The 18,064-nt window shown below is 34.6% G+C and overlaps 1 protein-coding gene across 1 annotated transcript in view; it reads left to right on the top strand.

Moving 5' to 3' along the window:
- Positions 1-18,064, top strand: part of LOC129236084 (calcium-activated potassium channel slowpoke) — a 282,580-nt gene that overhangs the window by 162,010 nt on the left and 102,506 nt on the right. The window contains exons 8-9 of the mRNA XM_054870285.1: positions 711-821; positions 3,363-3,468. Of these exons, the coding sequence (XP_054726260.1) occupies positions 711-821; positions 3,363-3,468 (217 nt within the window). The remainder of the gene's footprint in view (positions 1-710; positions 822-3,362; positions 3,469-18,064) is intronic.

Raw genomic sequence — 18,064 nt, 5'->3', positions numbered from 1 at the left:
TTACGGAAAATTTTGTACTCATTCAGTGACACAAATATAACAAATCAGTGTTTGCACTTGGACATTTCACATAAATATTTTACACACATATTAACTCAAGCGACTATTTGTATATATGTACAAATATATGTATGAATATAAACTAACCATTTATATGCGATTTATTAAGTATTGATGATATAACTGTATACCGACACATACTAGCATATACAACCACACATTCAACTAATGTGATATGAGATTACAAGCTTACATTCACACACACACACACATACATACTTAACCATTGACACCTATTTCTACATGTATTTACGTACTTATATTTATGTATAAAATCTGTTTACTTCAGTTCAACTTGTTATTGTATTGATATTTTCCCCGCCTAAGCACCTGGCCAAGCAATTTTTCTAATGGAATATTTTATTGTTTTTTTTTCTACTCACACAATCATTGAACGAAATTGCATTCCATATGCAAAATCGTCACAATCGTGTCACACACACAAACCCATACGTGCGCACGCTAAAACGAAACCAACAACGATTGTTTCTCTGTGCTCTGGGCTCTCTGCTGTGGGTAATGCTCTTATATTATCCCGTTGTCTACGCCAATGACGCTGCTTGCCTGCTATGAATTGCTATATTGTGGTTGTGCGGCCTACCTGTCATGCCTGATTGATGCCGTTGACACGTCCATTAATAATGCCATAGACACATTGTCGTTTGCGGACATATAACGTACGAGTCGGTGTCGCATTTCTTAAAGGATTTCCTGCACGAGGATCGTGAAGACGTGGATGTGGAGGTTGTATTTTTACATCGGTAAGTTTTTTAATTTTTCCAAATTGTCAATGTACTTTTATAGTAAGTGTTTATATATTCTATTGTATGTACATATATGTACGTAAGTGCTCATGTATGAAAGTATTTTGCAATGTTTTTATGTGTTTACTTTTGTTACAAAAAAGGTAGATGTATGGTAAGAAATGAAGAGTGCAATATTTATAAAAAAATTAACCGCACTCTAAACTATTTATTATAAATTATTATAATATTTTACAAAACTTTTATATAGTACATAAAAATATATTGCTTATATTTTACATTGTTTATATTTATTTAAAGATTATGCTTAAAAACTCGTAAAAACTGTTGCAAATGAGTTCAATATTCATTAATGGATTGCCTAACGTAACCGTACACGAACCTATGAATTTAAACCATTTGAAATACTTAGAATTGCTTCTTATTCTTTATTATAGAATTAAATCCGGTTATCAACAATTTTTGTACAAGATATACAATTTGTTTGGATTATATTGTATGTACAAAAGTACTAGTTATCGATAAAACTGGATAAATTTGCTAAATTCTGTTTCTGCTTTCCTGAAATGAACTCTACGTAATTTTCATAAACTCATAACCATTCCTACATTCATATGCAAAATAATAGAAAACCCAAATCAGCCCAAATCACTTGGTCTTTCAAATTTCCCCTACCTCCACATATCAAACAGCTGCAGTTATCGAACGTGTATTCGCGCTCTCTCATCGTTGCAGTTGTTGCTGCCCCCACAACTTGTACGGAGAAGACTGCTATCCTCACTAACACTGCTGACTTATGTAGCAATTGTCTTTGTTGGAGCTCCTGTTTTCTGATCAACACTATATTCGCTCTTTCTTTTATGCATTACCGCTGCCTAATAACTAATTCACATAACCATTATTTTTCGGACTCTTCTCGCTCATTGCATTTTCACTTGGAATCGCACCAAAGCGACCTTAACATTATAAAAGGGGGAATAGCTGAACAACATCAGCAGCACACTAAAATATGTAAAAGTCCCTTTTCTTAATGTACCTTTCCCTCGATTTTAATGAAACATGCACCGATTTGATTTGAAGCAAATAACTTCCTTTAGTGCAGAAATTCCAACCCCAATATATAGGGCCGTGGCATATGGCATATAAACCATAATGTTATTACCAATATATCTCCAAAAACAATTACGCTAGGGAACTGAAACTTGGCGCGAATACATAAATCGTATGTACCATACTTATGGTGAAATGTGGTGGATATTGGGAAATGGAGCGTGAAAATTCTCTTATAAACTATAATTTCCAAATCACTCTTCTCCGGATTCACAGTTACACAAATTGCCAATACCTTCCTTATGGTGAAAATGGGTAGATATTGTAAAAAGGTGGAGGTGCATGCCCTCTCATATAAACTGAAATTTCTAAATCACTTTTCTCCGGAACCACAAAAGCTAAGATAGTGAAATTGGATATAGTTTAACAAATTGCCAATACCTGTCGAATGGGGAAATGTGGTAGATATTGTGAAAGGGAAACTGAAATTTCCCAATAACTTTGCTGCCGAACCACAAAAGCTAAGGATAATGAAATTTGATACATCTCAACAAATTGCCAATACCTGTTTCATGATGAAAAATGGTGGGTATTGGAAAAAGCAGGCATAGCACCTCACATACAAACTGAAATCTTTATGATTAAAATGTATAGTTTAATTGAAATAGGATCAAACCTACTACTTACAGGGAGGATTTTTATTGGTTGAGGTTTAAGCCACTGTGCAATTTGTGTGTCGTTATACTATGTTTAATTTATTTTATGAAAATTTTCGAGAACATTGAGGGATAAGCCAGTCAAAGTACATTTTCCAAACTTTTTTTCTATAGATAATAATTTTTATAATCCTGGATTGTCACTGAAGCATTTTAAACTCCTTGAAAAACGGTTCAGATGGGGCGGGGAGACATAAAAAACATAGATTGACTAAAGTTCAGGCACACACATCGATTTTCGCATGTACTTACAATGAAAAAAAATGAATATTTTTGTGGTGCGGTCTGCCGTTTTTTTTTATTAAAATTAATTTTGTAACAGCTTAGCATAAACGAGTTAATAAAAACAAGTTTTTAATACTCAAAACCAAGTTGTTAATACTAAAAAACACAATACGAATTTATCGTATTTTGTTCAAATTCGATTCTTATATAGGGCATGTTTTATTTGAGCTTATTTGCAACGGTTTCGCTTATACAATTAAATTAAGAAGTAATATATGTATATATGTATAGGCGTACGAAAAATGTATCGAAATATTTTTATCTTACTAACTTGAATGACTTATTATTTAAATTCCCAATATACATATTAATATTAATTATTATTGAAGCAATACAAAAAATATCACCGAAAATCTTTTTGCTTTAGTTAATTAATTAAAACAAATGAATTAATTCAATAATAACTAGTAAAATAACTTTGATAACTCTTCAATCTAACCCAACAATTAATACCTACTACATATAAATATCCAAACTCTGTATACAGCAAGGAGCCTGATCTGGAGCTAGAAGGTCTGCTGAAGCGTCACTATACGACAGTGGCGTTTTTTCAGGGCACCATGATGAATGCCGTCGATTTGGAGCGAGTCAAGGTACACACATACAGCCAACAATCACACAGAGAGTCAAAACTAAAAACCAAGCCAAATTGGAAGTCCAAGTCTTGAAACGAAATACCCCAAAACACTGAACACCAGCTGAAAAAAACCAACAAACAAAAAAAATCCAATACCCTTCCCAATACTTGTACCTTAGGTATAAAAGACAAAAACAACTTAACTTTTTGGCAGATACACGTAATTCTTCAATGTCACTGCAAATGTTGCTACAACCACACTGCTACTTAAGGCTGTTTGTGTGTGTTTCTATGAAGAGTGTATGTATGTATGTGATTGCAGCGCGTTTGTGTCCAATATTTCGTGGCCATAGACCAATTTATTTCATACGCAAGCAGATATTCATTTATTGCGTGTGCCTACGCCTACGCAAGACCACTGAAGTACAAGTCACTTTGCAGTAGTAATTACCACCCTAGAGCAAAAATCACCATCAATCACTACCATCACTACTGTCGCCACCTCCGCTACAGTTAGCTTACATTACCCCACCATATCACAGTGAATATCAGTCGCAATCATGCATAGTTACTACTGGAAAAAATCGATTTTGAAGGTTGTCCCCTAGCAAGAATGGAGACAAAAAGTTGCTGCAACTTGAAATGTGCAAGTGCAATGCAATGCTGTATAGCAAATAAGCCTGTGTATTATTTATGTGCATACATAAAAATCTCAATTCGGTCCCTCTCTCATCTACTCTGCCTTACCTAACTCTCCACTTTGTCTACATAGTCGCCTCATTGGAGGAGTTTGCTACATTTACCATATTTGCTTTCTCTTAGTCTGCCACCCCCATCGCCAATCCATTCACTTGCCCTCAGCTCATTTTATCCAAACATGAATTTTTTCGGGGATGTATTTTCTTATTTTCTATTTATTTTTTTTATTTATTTTTGTTGTGTTTTTTTGTTTTTGTTTTTTTTTTATTTCAATTCTTTGTCGGTTTCAACTTTTATTTGCTACTTTGCTTTGAAATCGCCATTATTATGATTGATTATTTTCAAATGACGCCCATTTTCTCTTTTGTAAACGCAATTTTGCTTTGTCTTCTATCCTAGCCGGCCTTTTTCTATTATATGATTTTGAGCAAAATTTTATACTCTTTACTTTTTGCTTTTTTTTGGTAAGTCTAATTTTTTTCTTTACGTAATTTGAAAAGCTGCATTATACACACGAAATGTTTCCTCATCACCGCTTCAATTTGGAATGACGTTTTTTTCCTTAATCAATATTGTCTTGTTTGAGAGTTTCAAGTAGTAAGTCTTTGACAACAATTTCTTATTCTGTTTCTAGAGCGTTTAGTGATATGTATAATTTTTCCAAAGAATTTTTTAGAATGTTTTTAAAATTTTCAATTACCAACTTACATACATTTATTAAAGAAACAGCCAGCTTTTATCGACGCTCAATCTTTTCTAATAAAACACAAAAGAAAAATTTTAAAAGAATAGTTTTTTAAATTTCTTAGCAAATAGTTTGCCTACTTATGATCATTAATTTTATTGTATTTTTATGTATGTATTTATGTAGGTAGAATTTTTAAAGTTGAACTATTTTTATAGTTTGAAAAGAATGCGTTTCTATACAAATTTAGTCATTTGTTTATATAAAATTATATAATAAATTTTTATATTCGAATATAACGCTTTGGCTTTTAAAACAATTTTTATTGGTTAAGTAAAGTAATTTTTAATTAAAAACCTAGTTAATTTACAAATAGAGAAAAGGTATTTATCTATCTGTTATAGATATTGAAAAGCTCTCTATGTATACTTTGACATTTCCCAGCGAAACTCACTTGAATTTGTTGTTCTACGTATTCTCCATCATATTTTATGCGATATTCGAAAAAAGTAGAAAAAAAATTATTATAAGAAGAAGTCTTAAAAATATTATTAAATTACAAGTAAAAATTATTGTAGTGAGCGAGTTAAATAATTCTCTTAATAAAACATCCCAAAAGAGCACCGATAATTGTTTGCCACTACATATAAGTCTTTAAAGCAGCTGTTCGCAAGTCAAAAATACTCGTTTGTGTTCAAATCCTATTCGGCCTCAAGTCGTACGGTGCTAAGTTGCCCTATTTTTGAATTATTCATAACGGTATTGGCTAGTTGAGACATGTCCCATTAATCAGTTAGTTCTTTTGGCAATCGCAACAGGTATCCAATGAAAAATTCGTACATCAAATTAACTTGATTAGCTTAGCTTCGAGGTGAGCGCTTAGGTTAGGTTAGGTTAAGGTGGTAGTCGGTCTGCATGACGACCTCACTTAGATCTTACAGATCCGTTGTGATACCACTGTGCGACATGGGAAATCGATGTATTTTTCTTCGTGGAGCCATTTTGAGGCTCTTATGAAGCACAGGACTAGTTCAATCCCCACGCCAGACAGTTCCATGCAAAGGAGGTGCTCAACTGTTCCTTCCTCATCTATGCATCTTCTACAATATTCATGGAAGAAAACTCTTCACCTTAAGAAATGCCTGCCAAATAGTCAATGACAAGTCACGACCTACGAGATATCCTCTCTTGAAAGGCGAAGCAGTTCCTTTGTCTTTTTCTTATTTGTTTGCGGCCACAGTAGCCTAGTTGTTACACATTTGCCTTCATCTCTCCATGATCTATTGGCCTCTTGGGTAATGTGGTTCTTAATTTTTAATTTGCTCGTGGCCATAGGTATTCCAATGCTAATTCTATCACTGAGCAGTGAAGAGTAGTACCTTTGCTGGCTAGCATATCGGCTTTACAATTTCTCTCAATTTCTGTTTGCCCCGTAGCCCAGATATAATATAGCTGCCCGGCTTTCCTGTGCAACCTTTAGCCGCATTCATTGATTTAATGTCCGCCTGGCTATACGAGAATATATTTATTTTAAATTTTGTAACGGCATGCGTATTTAGGTACTTAGCTACTTCTTTAATATCTAGAACTTCTGTCTGAAAAACACTGCAGTAGTCTGGTAATAAAACGGATAGTTCAAGTCCTAATTCCGTCGAAAATACTCAATAGTCAAGCTAATCGTTTGGTTTGGAACCATCTGTACAGAAATTTAATTTCCCCTTCTCCATGTGTGAATTTGGATGTAATGTGAAAAGCCGTACTTTAAGTGTGGTAAAAAATTCACTAAAATCTGTAAATTCACTAAACTTTTGGGTACATATTCTTATAATTCATATGTTAACAATTTACATTTGAATCTTGTATTTAACTTATCACCCGATCACTAGTTAGAATCCAATAAGCAATAACTTACTCTTTTAAGAAAAAATAAAAAATGTCCGGGGAACTTTGCTTCCATTTGCTCACAATTAACAATTGAATGAGTTGAACAGTTACAGAAATGAGTTGTGTGAGAGCGTAACATTATTGACAGCGAAGGGGAATATATGTACATACGTAGAACGAAGGGAATATAGGTAGAGCGAACGGCAGTGCTTTGTTACAGCGAAGCGGATAAAAGACGACGGTATATTTTTAAAGGCAACACAATGGCTTCGGTGTATGCCACTCTCTTATTGACGGTGTGCTCGTCTTGAAGAGTCTGTCGAAGGTGTGACTAAGAATAGAATAGTCGATTTCTTGTTTGCAAAATAGAGGTGTGACCACGTGTTTCCCTACAAGATTTAATGCAGGCGAGTTGACTAGAGCTCCAGAAATGCACAAAAACGCTGTTATTTGGACCTTACTCATGATTTTAGTTTAATTTGCCTTTTGACCATACAAGCATTCCATTTCTTATATTAAGATTTGTCTAAGTATAGAGCCAATGTGGAACTCGACGTGTTATCACACCCCCTCTTTTAATACCGACTGCTTTTTTGCAAGTTTATATAATGCAACGTTGGCATTCTTTATTCATTTCCCAATATTAGGTTGAAGTGAGCTCTTTTGAGTCTATATTTTTGTTTAAGCTTTATAGCTCGTAAGGTTTATTAGCGCATACCAATGTTATATGGTTAGATACCTTTTATTCAATTTACAAAAACCTTATAGCTCGAGAGTCTCTTGCAATGAGTCTTCCCTTTATGGAAAGCGATTGTTTATGCAATGAATTACCTGCACTTTGAGTGAGCTTCTGCTAGAATGCATAGCTGTAGTATGCAGGCAGCAGTGCACGCTTTCAATTCCCCATGCAATTCATTAGCCATTTCAGATATGCAATGGTTTGCTGGGGAAATGGTATTACAAACAGAGAGCACAACTAACTGCATACCTACAGACGATAAGGAAATTTAACTCAGCACGTTTTAAGAATTCCAAACTATTTATATAGGGTCAACTACATACATAAATGTAGAAGTACCGCTAAATCAAGTTAGTCTCGCTGGTAGAGGATGGTTTGTATATAATTTTTTAAGCGTTCTATCATTCTAAGCTTAGTTATTATGTTATCCAAAAATTATGTATCCATAGTTTATAATCTGTAGATAAATGCTTATATGTATGTACATGTTTATATATAATTAGAGACTAAAATTTAGGTAAAATGAATTCACGTGAAGAACCACAAAAGTTCTTTTAAAATTATGGAATACTTAAAAGTAATTTTTTTATAAATTTGACGGTTATTACTGTACCCATTTTAATAAAAAAAAATTAATTATTTGCATATTTTATTTTTCTTCCATGCCATATTTAAATTACTCTATGACAATTTCTGTGAATCGACAAATTTGCCTGCAATAATTTATATACAAAAACCAACAACAACAACTCCTGATGTGACCGAAATAAAAACTATAATTAAAAAAAAAACAATCACTTCATACAAAAACTATATCCCAACACTGTTTTCAATAATGATTTTGTCCATTTTTTTTTTTTTGAAAACCGCATGTTTTATGTACGCTCGTTTTAATATTAACACACACTTGCACCAACCGCAAAAATAAAACCGAACAAAAATTTTAAATCGAAAATTCAAAAGTAAACCACCTGACTTGGAACTTGAGGGTTTATTCAAACGCCATTTTACCACAGTGGAATTCTTTCAAGGGACCATTATGAATCCAATTGATCTACAACGGGTTAAGGTAAACATTCGATTGTTCATCTGTTATTGTGTCATCGTTTAGTTGGTTCAATTCGCCTATGTGTTTGATTCATCTTTACTTTATAATATTCTAATTTATTGAATTGTTATTTAACTCGTTCGTTGTTCAGTTTATTGCTTAACAAATTTTATTTTTTTATCATTAACAACTACCACTTCAATGCACACAAGTTGTATTGTGTAAAATTGATTGATTTATTGTCCATAACTGTTTACATTGTCATACACTCGCTCACCGGCTCACACAAATGTCATGAATTAAATACAAATACAATAAGTGTGTAAACAATTCAATATTGGTGTCAATTTGGCAATGATTGGTAAAACAACAACAATATTCGTCTAACCAATGTGTCCTAAAAATGTGATTTTGTTTTTGAGTTTATATCTTCACTATCTGTTTTTTTTTTTGTGTAAAGTATTTATTTGTGTAATAAATTCGTCAACAATTTAACTGTTAAGTGTAATGAAATTCATCACCTTATTTATATAATAGAAAAAAGGCATTTACCAAGTACACGTACATACATCTTTATATTGAATATTTGGTGATCAGATAGATGCATTCATACGCAGATAGCACCAGCTAAAAATTTATGTAAATTTTTGAACTACAGCAACGACGGCCTACATATAGACCGGCCTATGTAAAATGGAAATATTATTAAAAATTATAACAAATATTCAAAGATAACATTTTTTTAAAGAATCAATTCCATGATTTTCTTCTACAAGTATTAAATGTAATTTAAAAAATAATAATAGATTTTCGACTGATTTATATCGATATTAAACCAATAAATAGCATAACAGCTTCAAAAGTGCCCTCCTCCGTGAGCGCGAATAACTGGACGCTATCGAGTACTGGAGAGCCCAAACGGAAATAAAAAAGACTCATTAATCTAGAACGTACAAAGGTAGAGGCAATACTCAAGGGGACAGATACCTGTAAACGGCCATATTTTCCCTGATTTTCATTAAAATTATTTAAAATGAAGAAGTCAATATATTTTGTTCAAAATTGGCATACAGTTTATTTATACATTAAAAAAATAACATTTTGTTTTTATTTTAATCATTCAAAACGGGGGATGTACTCAATTCTTCCAGGAAGGCGGCAGCGGAGCTTCTCAATCGGCGGCCATTCTAGCATCGACGTCAGTCACCTGAATACAAAAAACCAAAAACTTTTTTGTTTATTAATGTCATAATTTCAATATGAATTAAAAAAACATGGAAAAAAATTCGCGGAATAAAATGCTTTAAAAAAAGAAAATTAATTTTAGGGCGAACTTTCCTACTATTTTTGCTTCGAAAAAATTATTTTTTCAAAAAATTTTCGAAAACTTTTAAATACACATAGTAATATCATAAAAAAGATGTGTGCAACATTTCAGGGAGACCGGTCATAAAACTTAATACTGAACTATTAACAGGCCATTTATATTTACACATTTTAAACTTAATTAGCACATGAAAAAAATTGGTTTGGTAGAAAATAATTATTCTAGACTCTGTAAAGAGGCACAAGAAACAACAGAACATCTTCTATACGACTGCCCAGCAGTACCACAACGCAGATTAAATTATAGTTCCAAACCTAATGGCAGAAATTAAGCCTACAGCATTTTTAGGATTTATAAATTGCCTAAAACTGTTTGAATAGGCCACATAGCTGCTCAATATACAATACATATATTTTCAAGTCTCCTACTAGAATAGTCGTTTATAATAATGAAATCTAACATTCGATTTAAGACAATTTCACAGCCGAAAATATTTCGTACTGACCCACTTAACTATTTTCAAAAGCAGATCTATGCTGCGCGTGAGCGAAAATACCAGTAACAGCGCATCAACGCATGCTAGCGCTGTACATGGCTACCGTTTTAGCAGAAAATGTTAATTAACAGGCGCTGGTTCTCACACGTGGTACCGCTGCCGTCAGCGTAAAGCACACAACAGGGTATAATGAAAATATTGTTTGATTTATCAAATACTTGTTCGTGCAAAAATTCAGATGTTGTATATTTTGTATATACTAAAGGGTTTTCAAATAAGAGGTGTTATTCCCGTAAAAGATCAATGGTTTCGTTGCTTATGTGGCACGTAGCGCCGTCTTGTTGAAAATAAACGTTGTCCAGATCAATACCATCCCATTCCGGTCATAAAAAATCGTTAATCATCTCTCGACAGCGCAATCCATTCACCGTAACTGGTTCTCTAGCTTGATTTTCGTAAAAGTAAGGTCCAATGACTCCGCCGGACCATAAACCGCACCAAACAGCTTTTCAACAATAACTCTTGGATTTTCTGAGCCCCAAATCGGACAATTTTGCTTGTTGACGAAACCACCGAGGTGGAAATGGGTCTCATCATTCAAGATGATTTTTCGATGGAATTCCGGATCATTTTCATGCATTTCAACGAACCAATACAGCAAAGACACGACGTTGTTGATGAGTTCTTGTGTTAACTGGACTTTATAAGCCTTAAGACCCAAATATTTATGCAAAATACGGTCTAATGACGTTTGTGAAATGCTTAATTCCAAATAACGACAAGAAATGGACAAACATGAGTTTTTTTCAACACTTTCGGCTACAACAGCAATATTTTCGGCTCTTCTTGAGCGACGTGCACGGGTCTTATTCTTCACATCACTAACTTGACCAAACAGCTCGAATTTTTTCAACAATTTCTGTATTGCGGTCCGACAAGGTGCTTCACGACGACCCAAAAAGGTTTTACGAACCGTCCCAGCCAAATTTTCACCATTTTTATAGTGAATTTTAATAATTTCAATGCGTTGTTTAAGCGTGTATCGTTCCATTTTTATTAATGGCGTGTGCAGCTTCTACTTGTCAAATATCAAAAAATTACAGCTTCAAAAGTGACATCTACCGAAATAGCGGGCTATTCAAAATAATACCTGTTATTGGAAAACCCTATATAACGGGTTGCCTATATTCGACGGGCCGGACGGATTGGGCCCATTCCAATTAATTAATTTTTTTATACGCACGTTGAGTTTTCACAATTGACTTCTTTTGTTGAATGTAAATTTCAACAATTTGGGAGCGCTCGCGTGGCGGGTACTGTTCCATGGTAAAAATCTGCTTGGACTGACGCTTCCAACGCGGTATGTCATTAAGCGATCTGACGTCTCTGTCAAAAGATACAGGGTTGCCAGATGGGTCCGTCGAATATTGGCAACCCTGTATACATATGTATATATATATATATACGGTGGATGCAAAAGAACCTCCCATCCGAGCTCCCGGAGCTTCTGGCGCTTCACCAAAGATGTGTGTGACCTGGCGTTGTCCTGATGGAAGACAATTTGGCCTCTGTTGATCAAAGATGCCCTCTTCTGCATGAGTGCTGCATTCAAGCGGTACAGTTGTTGGCAGTACAGGTCCGAATTGAGCGTTTGGCCATAGGGGAGCAGCTCATAGTGGATGATTCCCTGCCAATCCCACCAAACACACAGAAGAACCTTCCTGGCCGTCAATCTAGGCTTGGCCACCGTCTGGGCAGCTTCACCGCTTTTCGACCACGACCGTTTGCGCTTCACGTTGTCGTAAGTGACCCACTTTTCATCGCCAGTCACCATCCGCTTCAAAAACGGGTCGATTTTGTTGCGATACAGAAGCGATTCGCATGCATCCATACGGGAAAAAATGTTTTTTTGCGTCAAGTCGTGTGGCCCCCATACATCGAGCTTCTTTTTGAATCCAAGCTTCTTTAAATGGTTTATAACGGTTTGATGACTCATGCCCAGCTCTTGGCCGATGCTACGGCTGCTACTATGCCGGTCTCTTTCGATCAATTCAGCGATTTTATCGCAATTTTCGATGACAGGCCTTCCGGACCGTGGCGCATCTTCGATCACCTTTGCACCAGAACGAAAACGTTGAAACCATCGTTGTGCGGTGGAAATGGAAACTGTATCGGGTCCATAAGCTGCACAAATTTTATTGACAGCATGAGATGCATTTTTGCCTTTATCGTAGCAGTACTGTAAAATATGCCGTATTTTCTCTTTATTTTGCTCCATTTTTGCGACGCTATAACTCACGAACGACTAAAAGCAAACAACAATTAATCAAACACGTGTTAGCATGTGAAAAGAGCTTTCCAAAAAGCTCTAGCGTGAACCGATGCGACGAATACAACTAGAACTACGCGCTTGCAAAGACAAGCCTGCGGAAATACCGCAAGACTTTTTTGACAACCTTATATATATATATATATATTAGTTCATTCGGAGCGCTCACTTGATGTGTGGATTGCGTGTCGTACTCATGAACCCACGTCTTGTCTCCAGTAACAATGCATTTGATGAATATTGGGTCGGACTCAGCCTTGGAAATCATGTCTTTGGCGATATCCATGTGGTTCATTTTTTGCGTGAAATTCAGCTCTTTTGAGAGCAACTTTTCAGCAACACAGCGTAAACTCAAATCATTAACTAAAATTTCCTGAACGTATCCATAAGCAATGTTCAACTCCTTTACCAAACTCTCTGGTGATTAATTTAATAATGGCAATTATTCAACTTTTCTTTCACTTTATTGATGTCTTCATCAGTTTTCGATGTTGATGACCGGCCACTACGTTCTCGTTACGCCATCCGCGATATACTCCCAATATCTTCTGTAGCGTTCATGCCACTCGTAAATGCCTTTTTTCGTGAGATTATTATTCCGAAGTAGTTTCCCAATATTTCTAGATTTTCACACCATTCAATCCATTTTTGAAGCAAAATTCAATACAAATTCGTTGCTGCAAATTCAAATCTATTTTTAAAACTGTAACAAATCCAAAAAACGTTCAAAGGTAGATTTACTCAAAAATTGGAATGGGAGGAAGTAGGAATGTTAATCACAGATGTGGCAACCTAACACCTAGCGCTTGTTCTAGGAACTTTTTGATCAAAGTGGTATAAATATATATATATATGGTACTTTTTTTAGATATTATCCTTTCATTTCTAAAATACCCCAAGCGCTACTAGGGAACTAAGGTATTATGAATTCGTTCACATAGAATAGGTCGTTTCCGCGAAAATTCATAGTCTCATTTAATGTATTTTTGATGTATTGTCTATATGTAAATATAAGAGCTATATTTGTATTAAAAAATTTAAACACTATACTCGTATGTACATATCTACATATATATATTAATATTTTGTAAAAATAAGTGTCATCTAAAATGTAAGCATTTATTTGTGTTTGTGTGCATACTGACTGTAGCAATTGGATTATAATGTTTTTAAACAAATATATTTTTTATCTATAGTACCTATAATCAAAATTTAGTGCTCCATTAACTTAATGTGTACTTTCAATACGTATTTCATAATCTACCAGAATGTGAAAGTTTTAATTTTAATCGCTTTTATTATTTTTTTTTATTTTTTATTAGCAGAGCTTAAAATTTCATATGCGAATCTGCTCGACATCTACTCAGACGTAATTCTTAAGTAATGCAATTTAAATTGAGAGTTAAAGAATTTAGAAAGAGATGACAGTACTACATAGTACTGCTCATACATTAAATTGTTAGCACAGGGGTTTAAAAACATGGCATACCTGTAGAATATTTAGTGGACTGTCTACTGAGCGCTTATTGAAAGATCTTTGATGAAACCAAGTTTACTAAGAATAAGTTTACTCAGAATACCAGCACCAAGCGATAGAAAAATGTAGAATAGCCAATGTGATGAATTTCGTACCATTTTGGTACTCTATGAATAGATTAGGTTAGGTTAGGTTGGCCCGGTTGGCTTGTAGCCACGCATAGACCGGTTAGGTCCATAGCGATACCAGAGTTTATTGGTTATGCATTTCGACCCGCATGGTGATATAAAAAAAAAAACAAAAAATATCAGTTTAAATTCAGCTGCATTAAAAATTTAAAGCCACTGAAATATTAATTAATCAGTTATACGTAAAATGAGGGGCCTAAATTCAAAGTATTCCTTGCATTATTATTTGGGTTCCTTAAAAGTTACTCGTAGTGCAATCTTGAACTATTAGCGCGTTCCATTAGATGATCTTCAGCATGATACTACCGGCGCCGTTTTTATTGAAAGCTTGCCTTTCTCACCCAGATTACGAAGACGGCAAAGCTAATTTACATAAATTTTCAGAAATCATTCTGATTTGGAAATTTTATAAGCTTAAGAAATTTTACTGCTCTTCGTTTGTAATTCTACATTTTGCCTTCTCCAACAGGCTTATCTCTGTGTTGGGAAAATGTAGCGTGCTTAGAGCTTCGTTGCTGGGCGAATAACATTTAAACTTATATTTTATCAACACTTATATTCATATGAAAGTTTTTTGACTTTGAGCACCGTAAAAGTTACACTTTGTTATACAAGAATTAAATGTATACCAAAAAAGTTGTCTATGTATTGTTCTTTGAATCGTCGACTCATTCCGAAAATTATTTTGCCAAAAAAATCACGAATTTTGCAATATGTTCTTCTTAAAGATCGACCATTTTCATAATTAACGACGAACACAAATATGAATAAGAATACGAGTACGAGTACGAATAGGAATAGAAATACGAATACGAATAGGGATAGAAATACGAGTACTAGTAGGAGTACGAAAACGAAAACGAATACGAATAAGAAAACGAATACGAATACGAATACGAATACGAATACGAATACGAGTACGAATACGAATACGAATACGAATACGAATACGAATACGAATACGAATACGAATACGAATACGAATACGAATACGAATACGAATACGAATACGAATACGAATACAAATACGAATACGAATACGAATGCGAATACGAATACGAATACGAATACGAATACGAATACGAATACGAATACGAATACGAATACGAATACGAATACGAATACGAATACGAATACGAATACGAATACGAATACGAATACGAATACGAATACGAATACGAATACGAATACGAATACGAATGCGAATACGAATGCGAATGCGAATACGGGTGCGAATACGAATACAAATACGAATACGAATACGAATGTGAATACGAATGTGAGTACGTATGTATACGAATGCGAATATGAGTATAAAATGCGAAGTAGACTATTGAGTTTGTTTTGGACTTCAAATGAACAGTGTTTAAATTTGCATTATTAACGGTAAATAATAGAACTTATATTCAGGTTATCACCATTCCATGGATTGTAAATATAACAAGACTTCTTAATGTAACCTTAACTTTATGAATAAATCGTTTCCGTATATTTTTCTTTTTATATATTTTAATTATTAGACACATTTTATGCGGTTTGATGTGTAATCTATAAGAAGTTAATATCCCTGTATTTCTCACTTTGTGATTGTAGATATTCATAATTCATTTACACCCAAATACAAAGTGTATACTCCTTAAAGTTCTACGTTTACAGATGTACATATATTTGTATAAATAGTAAACAAAAAACTAGCAAATATTTCCGAAACGTTGTATGTGGGTGAACGTATTATTATAATATATATTATATAAATATACACGTATATGCAATATTATACTTGCACCACAAATGTATATATGCAAGTCTCTATCTGCCTTATGTCCGCCATGGCGTATGAGTAACACTTAATTTCAAGTGAATAAGATGGCTGCTCACAATAATCTCTTTCTGCCCTTGCATTTATTTTTAGTTGCTGAAATCTACGTCATTTACTATATTACAATACATATATAATAAATTGCATAAACCTTTTCTTTGTTTAACTTAAAAGGTATAGGAGAGGACTCAATTGATATTGTAAGTAGTTGCAAAAAGGATTAGAGAAATGCATGCGCTTAGACATCACTTTTTGCGATTAGCTATTTTTAAAAGACTTTGTTGAAAAGTGCCTTCTTTGATATACAATAATTATTTAATAACTTGAGTATGAATAAAGCTCAGGGTTCATATATAAATTAGGTTGAGTGGTAGAAGTAAAAAAAAACACTCACACATATGTGCCCATAATTTTGAAAGGGGTTAAATCATATATTTCTTGTTACGATGTACTTAAGGGTTTGCTTTTGAGCAAACTAAGCAATATTTTTTATTTGTGATACATGTTTTTTCGGCGTTTTGTAGTTTTCTGTAATGAAAATGTTTTATGAGTGCTAAGTTGTGCATTAATCTTGGATATGATTGCGCTGTTTTTATAGATTTCAACTACTCAGACTATATTCGAAATCTACTAAATAATCAACATACAAGTAATTCAAAGCAATCAAGCAAGCAAATAATTGAGATATCAATTTATTTATTTATTCATTTGAAGAATGAAAGAAGACATAATTTCAGACTCACAACTAAAACTAAAGGACAATGAAAATATACTATATACAAATGCAACCATATATTTGTATCTAATAGGACTATGAATAGGTTCGTGCGGTTTTACAACAGATGGCGTAACTTGATTATTATTCCATCGATCCACATTTCCAAACATTCATTGGAGAGCTACTGTCGTAAGGCACAAACGTCAGTATAAGTTTTTTATTTGAAGCGTAAACAACAATATTTTTACCACACTTGAAAATGTCGAATTTCGTGCCAAATAATGTGTTTTTGCGGGGAATTCTTCTTCATTATTTTAATATGAAGAAAAAAGCAGCCGAAAGTCATCGTATCTTGGTGGAAGTTTATGGTGAGCATGCTCTAGCTGAGCGAACGTGCCAGAAGTGGTTTGCACGCTTTAAAAGTGGTGATTTTGGCTTGGAAGACGAAGAACGCGAGGGTGCGCCGCCAAAGTTCATGGATACCGAATTGGAGGAATTGCTCGATCAAGATCCGGCTCAAACGCAAGAAGAGGTTGCAAAAACTTTGGGAGTTGATCAATCAACCATTTCCAAACGTTTAAAAGCCATGGGAATGATCCGAAAGGTAGGCCATTGGGTGCCGTATGAATTGAAGCCAAGAGACGTTGAACGCCGTTTTATGGCATGCGAACAACTGCTTCAACGGCACAAAAGAAAGGGTTTTTTGCATCGAATTGTGACTGGCGATGAAAAGTGGGTCCATTACGACAATCCAAAACGTCGGGCAACGTATGGATACCCTGGCCATGCTTCAACATCGACGTCGGCGCAGAATATTCATGGCCTGAAGGTTATGCTGTGTATCTGGTGGGACCAGCTGGGTGTTGTGTATTATGAGCTACTGAAACCGAATGAAACGATTACGGGGGATGTCTACCGACGACAATTGATGCGTTTGAGCCGAGCACTGCGAGAAAAACGGCCGCAATACGCCGATAGACACGACAAAGTTATTTTGCAACATGACAATGCTCGGCCACATGTTGCACAAGTGGTCAAAACATACTTAGAAACGCTCAAATGGGATGTCCTACCCCACCCGCCGTATAGTCCAGACCTTGCGCCATCCGATTACTATCTCTTCCGATCGATGCAACATGGCCTGGCTGACCAGCACTTCCGTAATTACGATGAAGTCAAAAAATGGATCGATTCGTGGATTGC

This window comes from Anastrepha obliqua, chromosome 1 (genome assembly GCF_027943255.1).
Source record: "Anastrepha obliqua isolate idAnaObli1 chromosome 1, idAnaObli1_1.0, whole genome shotgun sequence".
Lineage (NCBI taxonomy): Eukaryota > Metazoa > Arthropoda > Insecta > Diptera > Tephritidae > Anastrepha > Anastrepha obliqua.
Note: the sequence above shows the minus strand (reverse complement) of the source record. Positions and strands in the feature narration are given on the sequence as shown.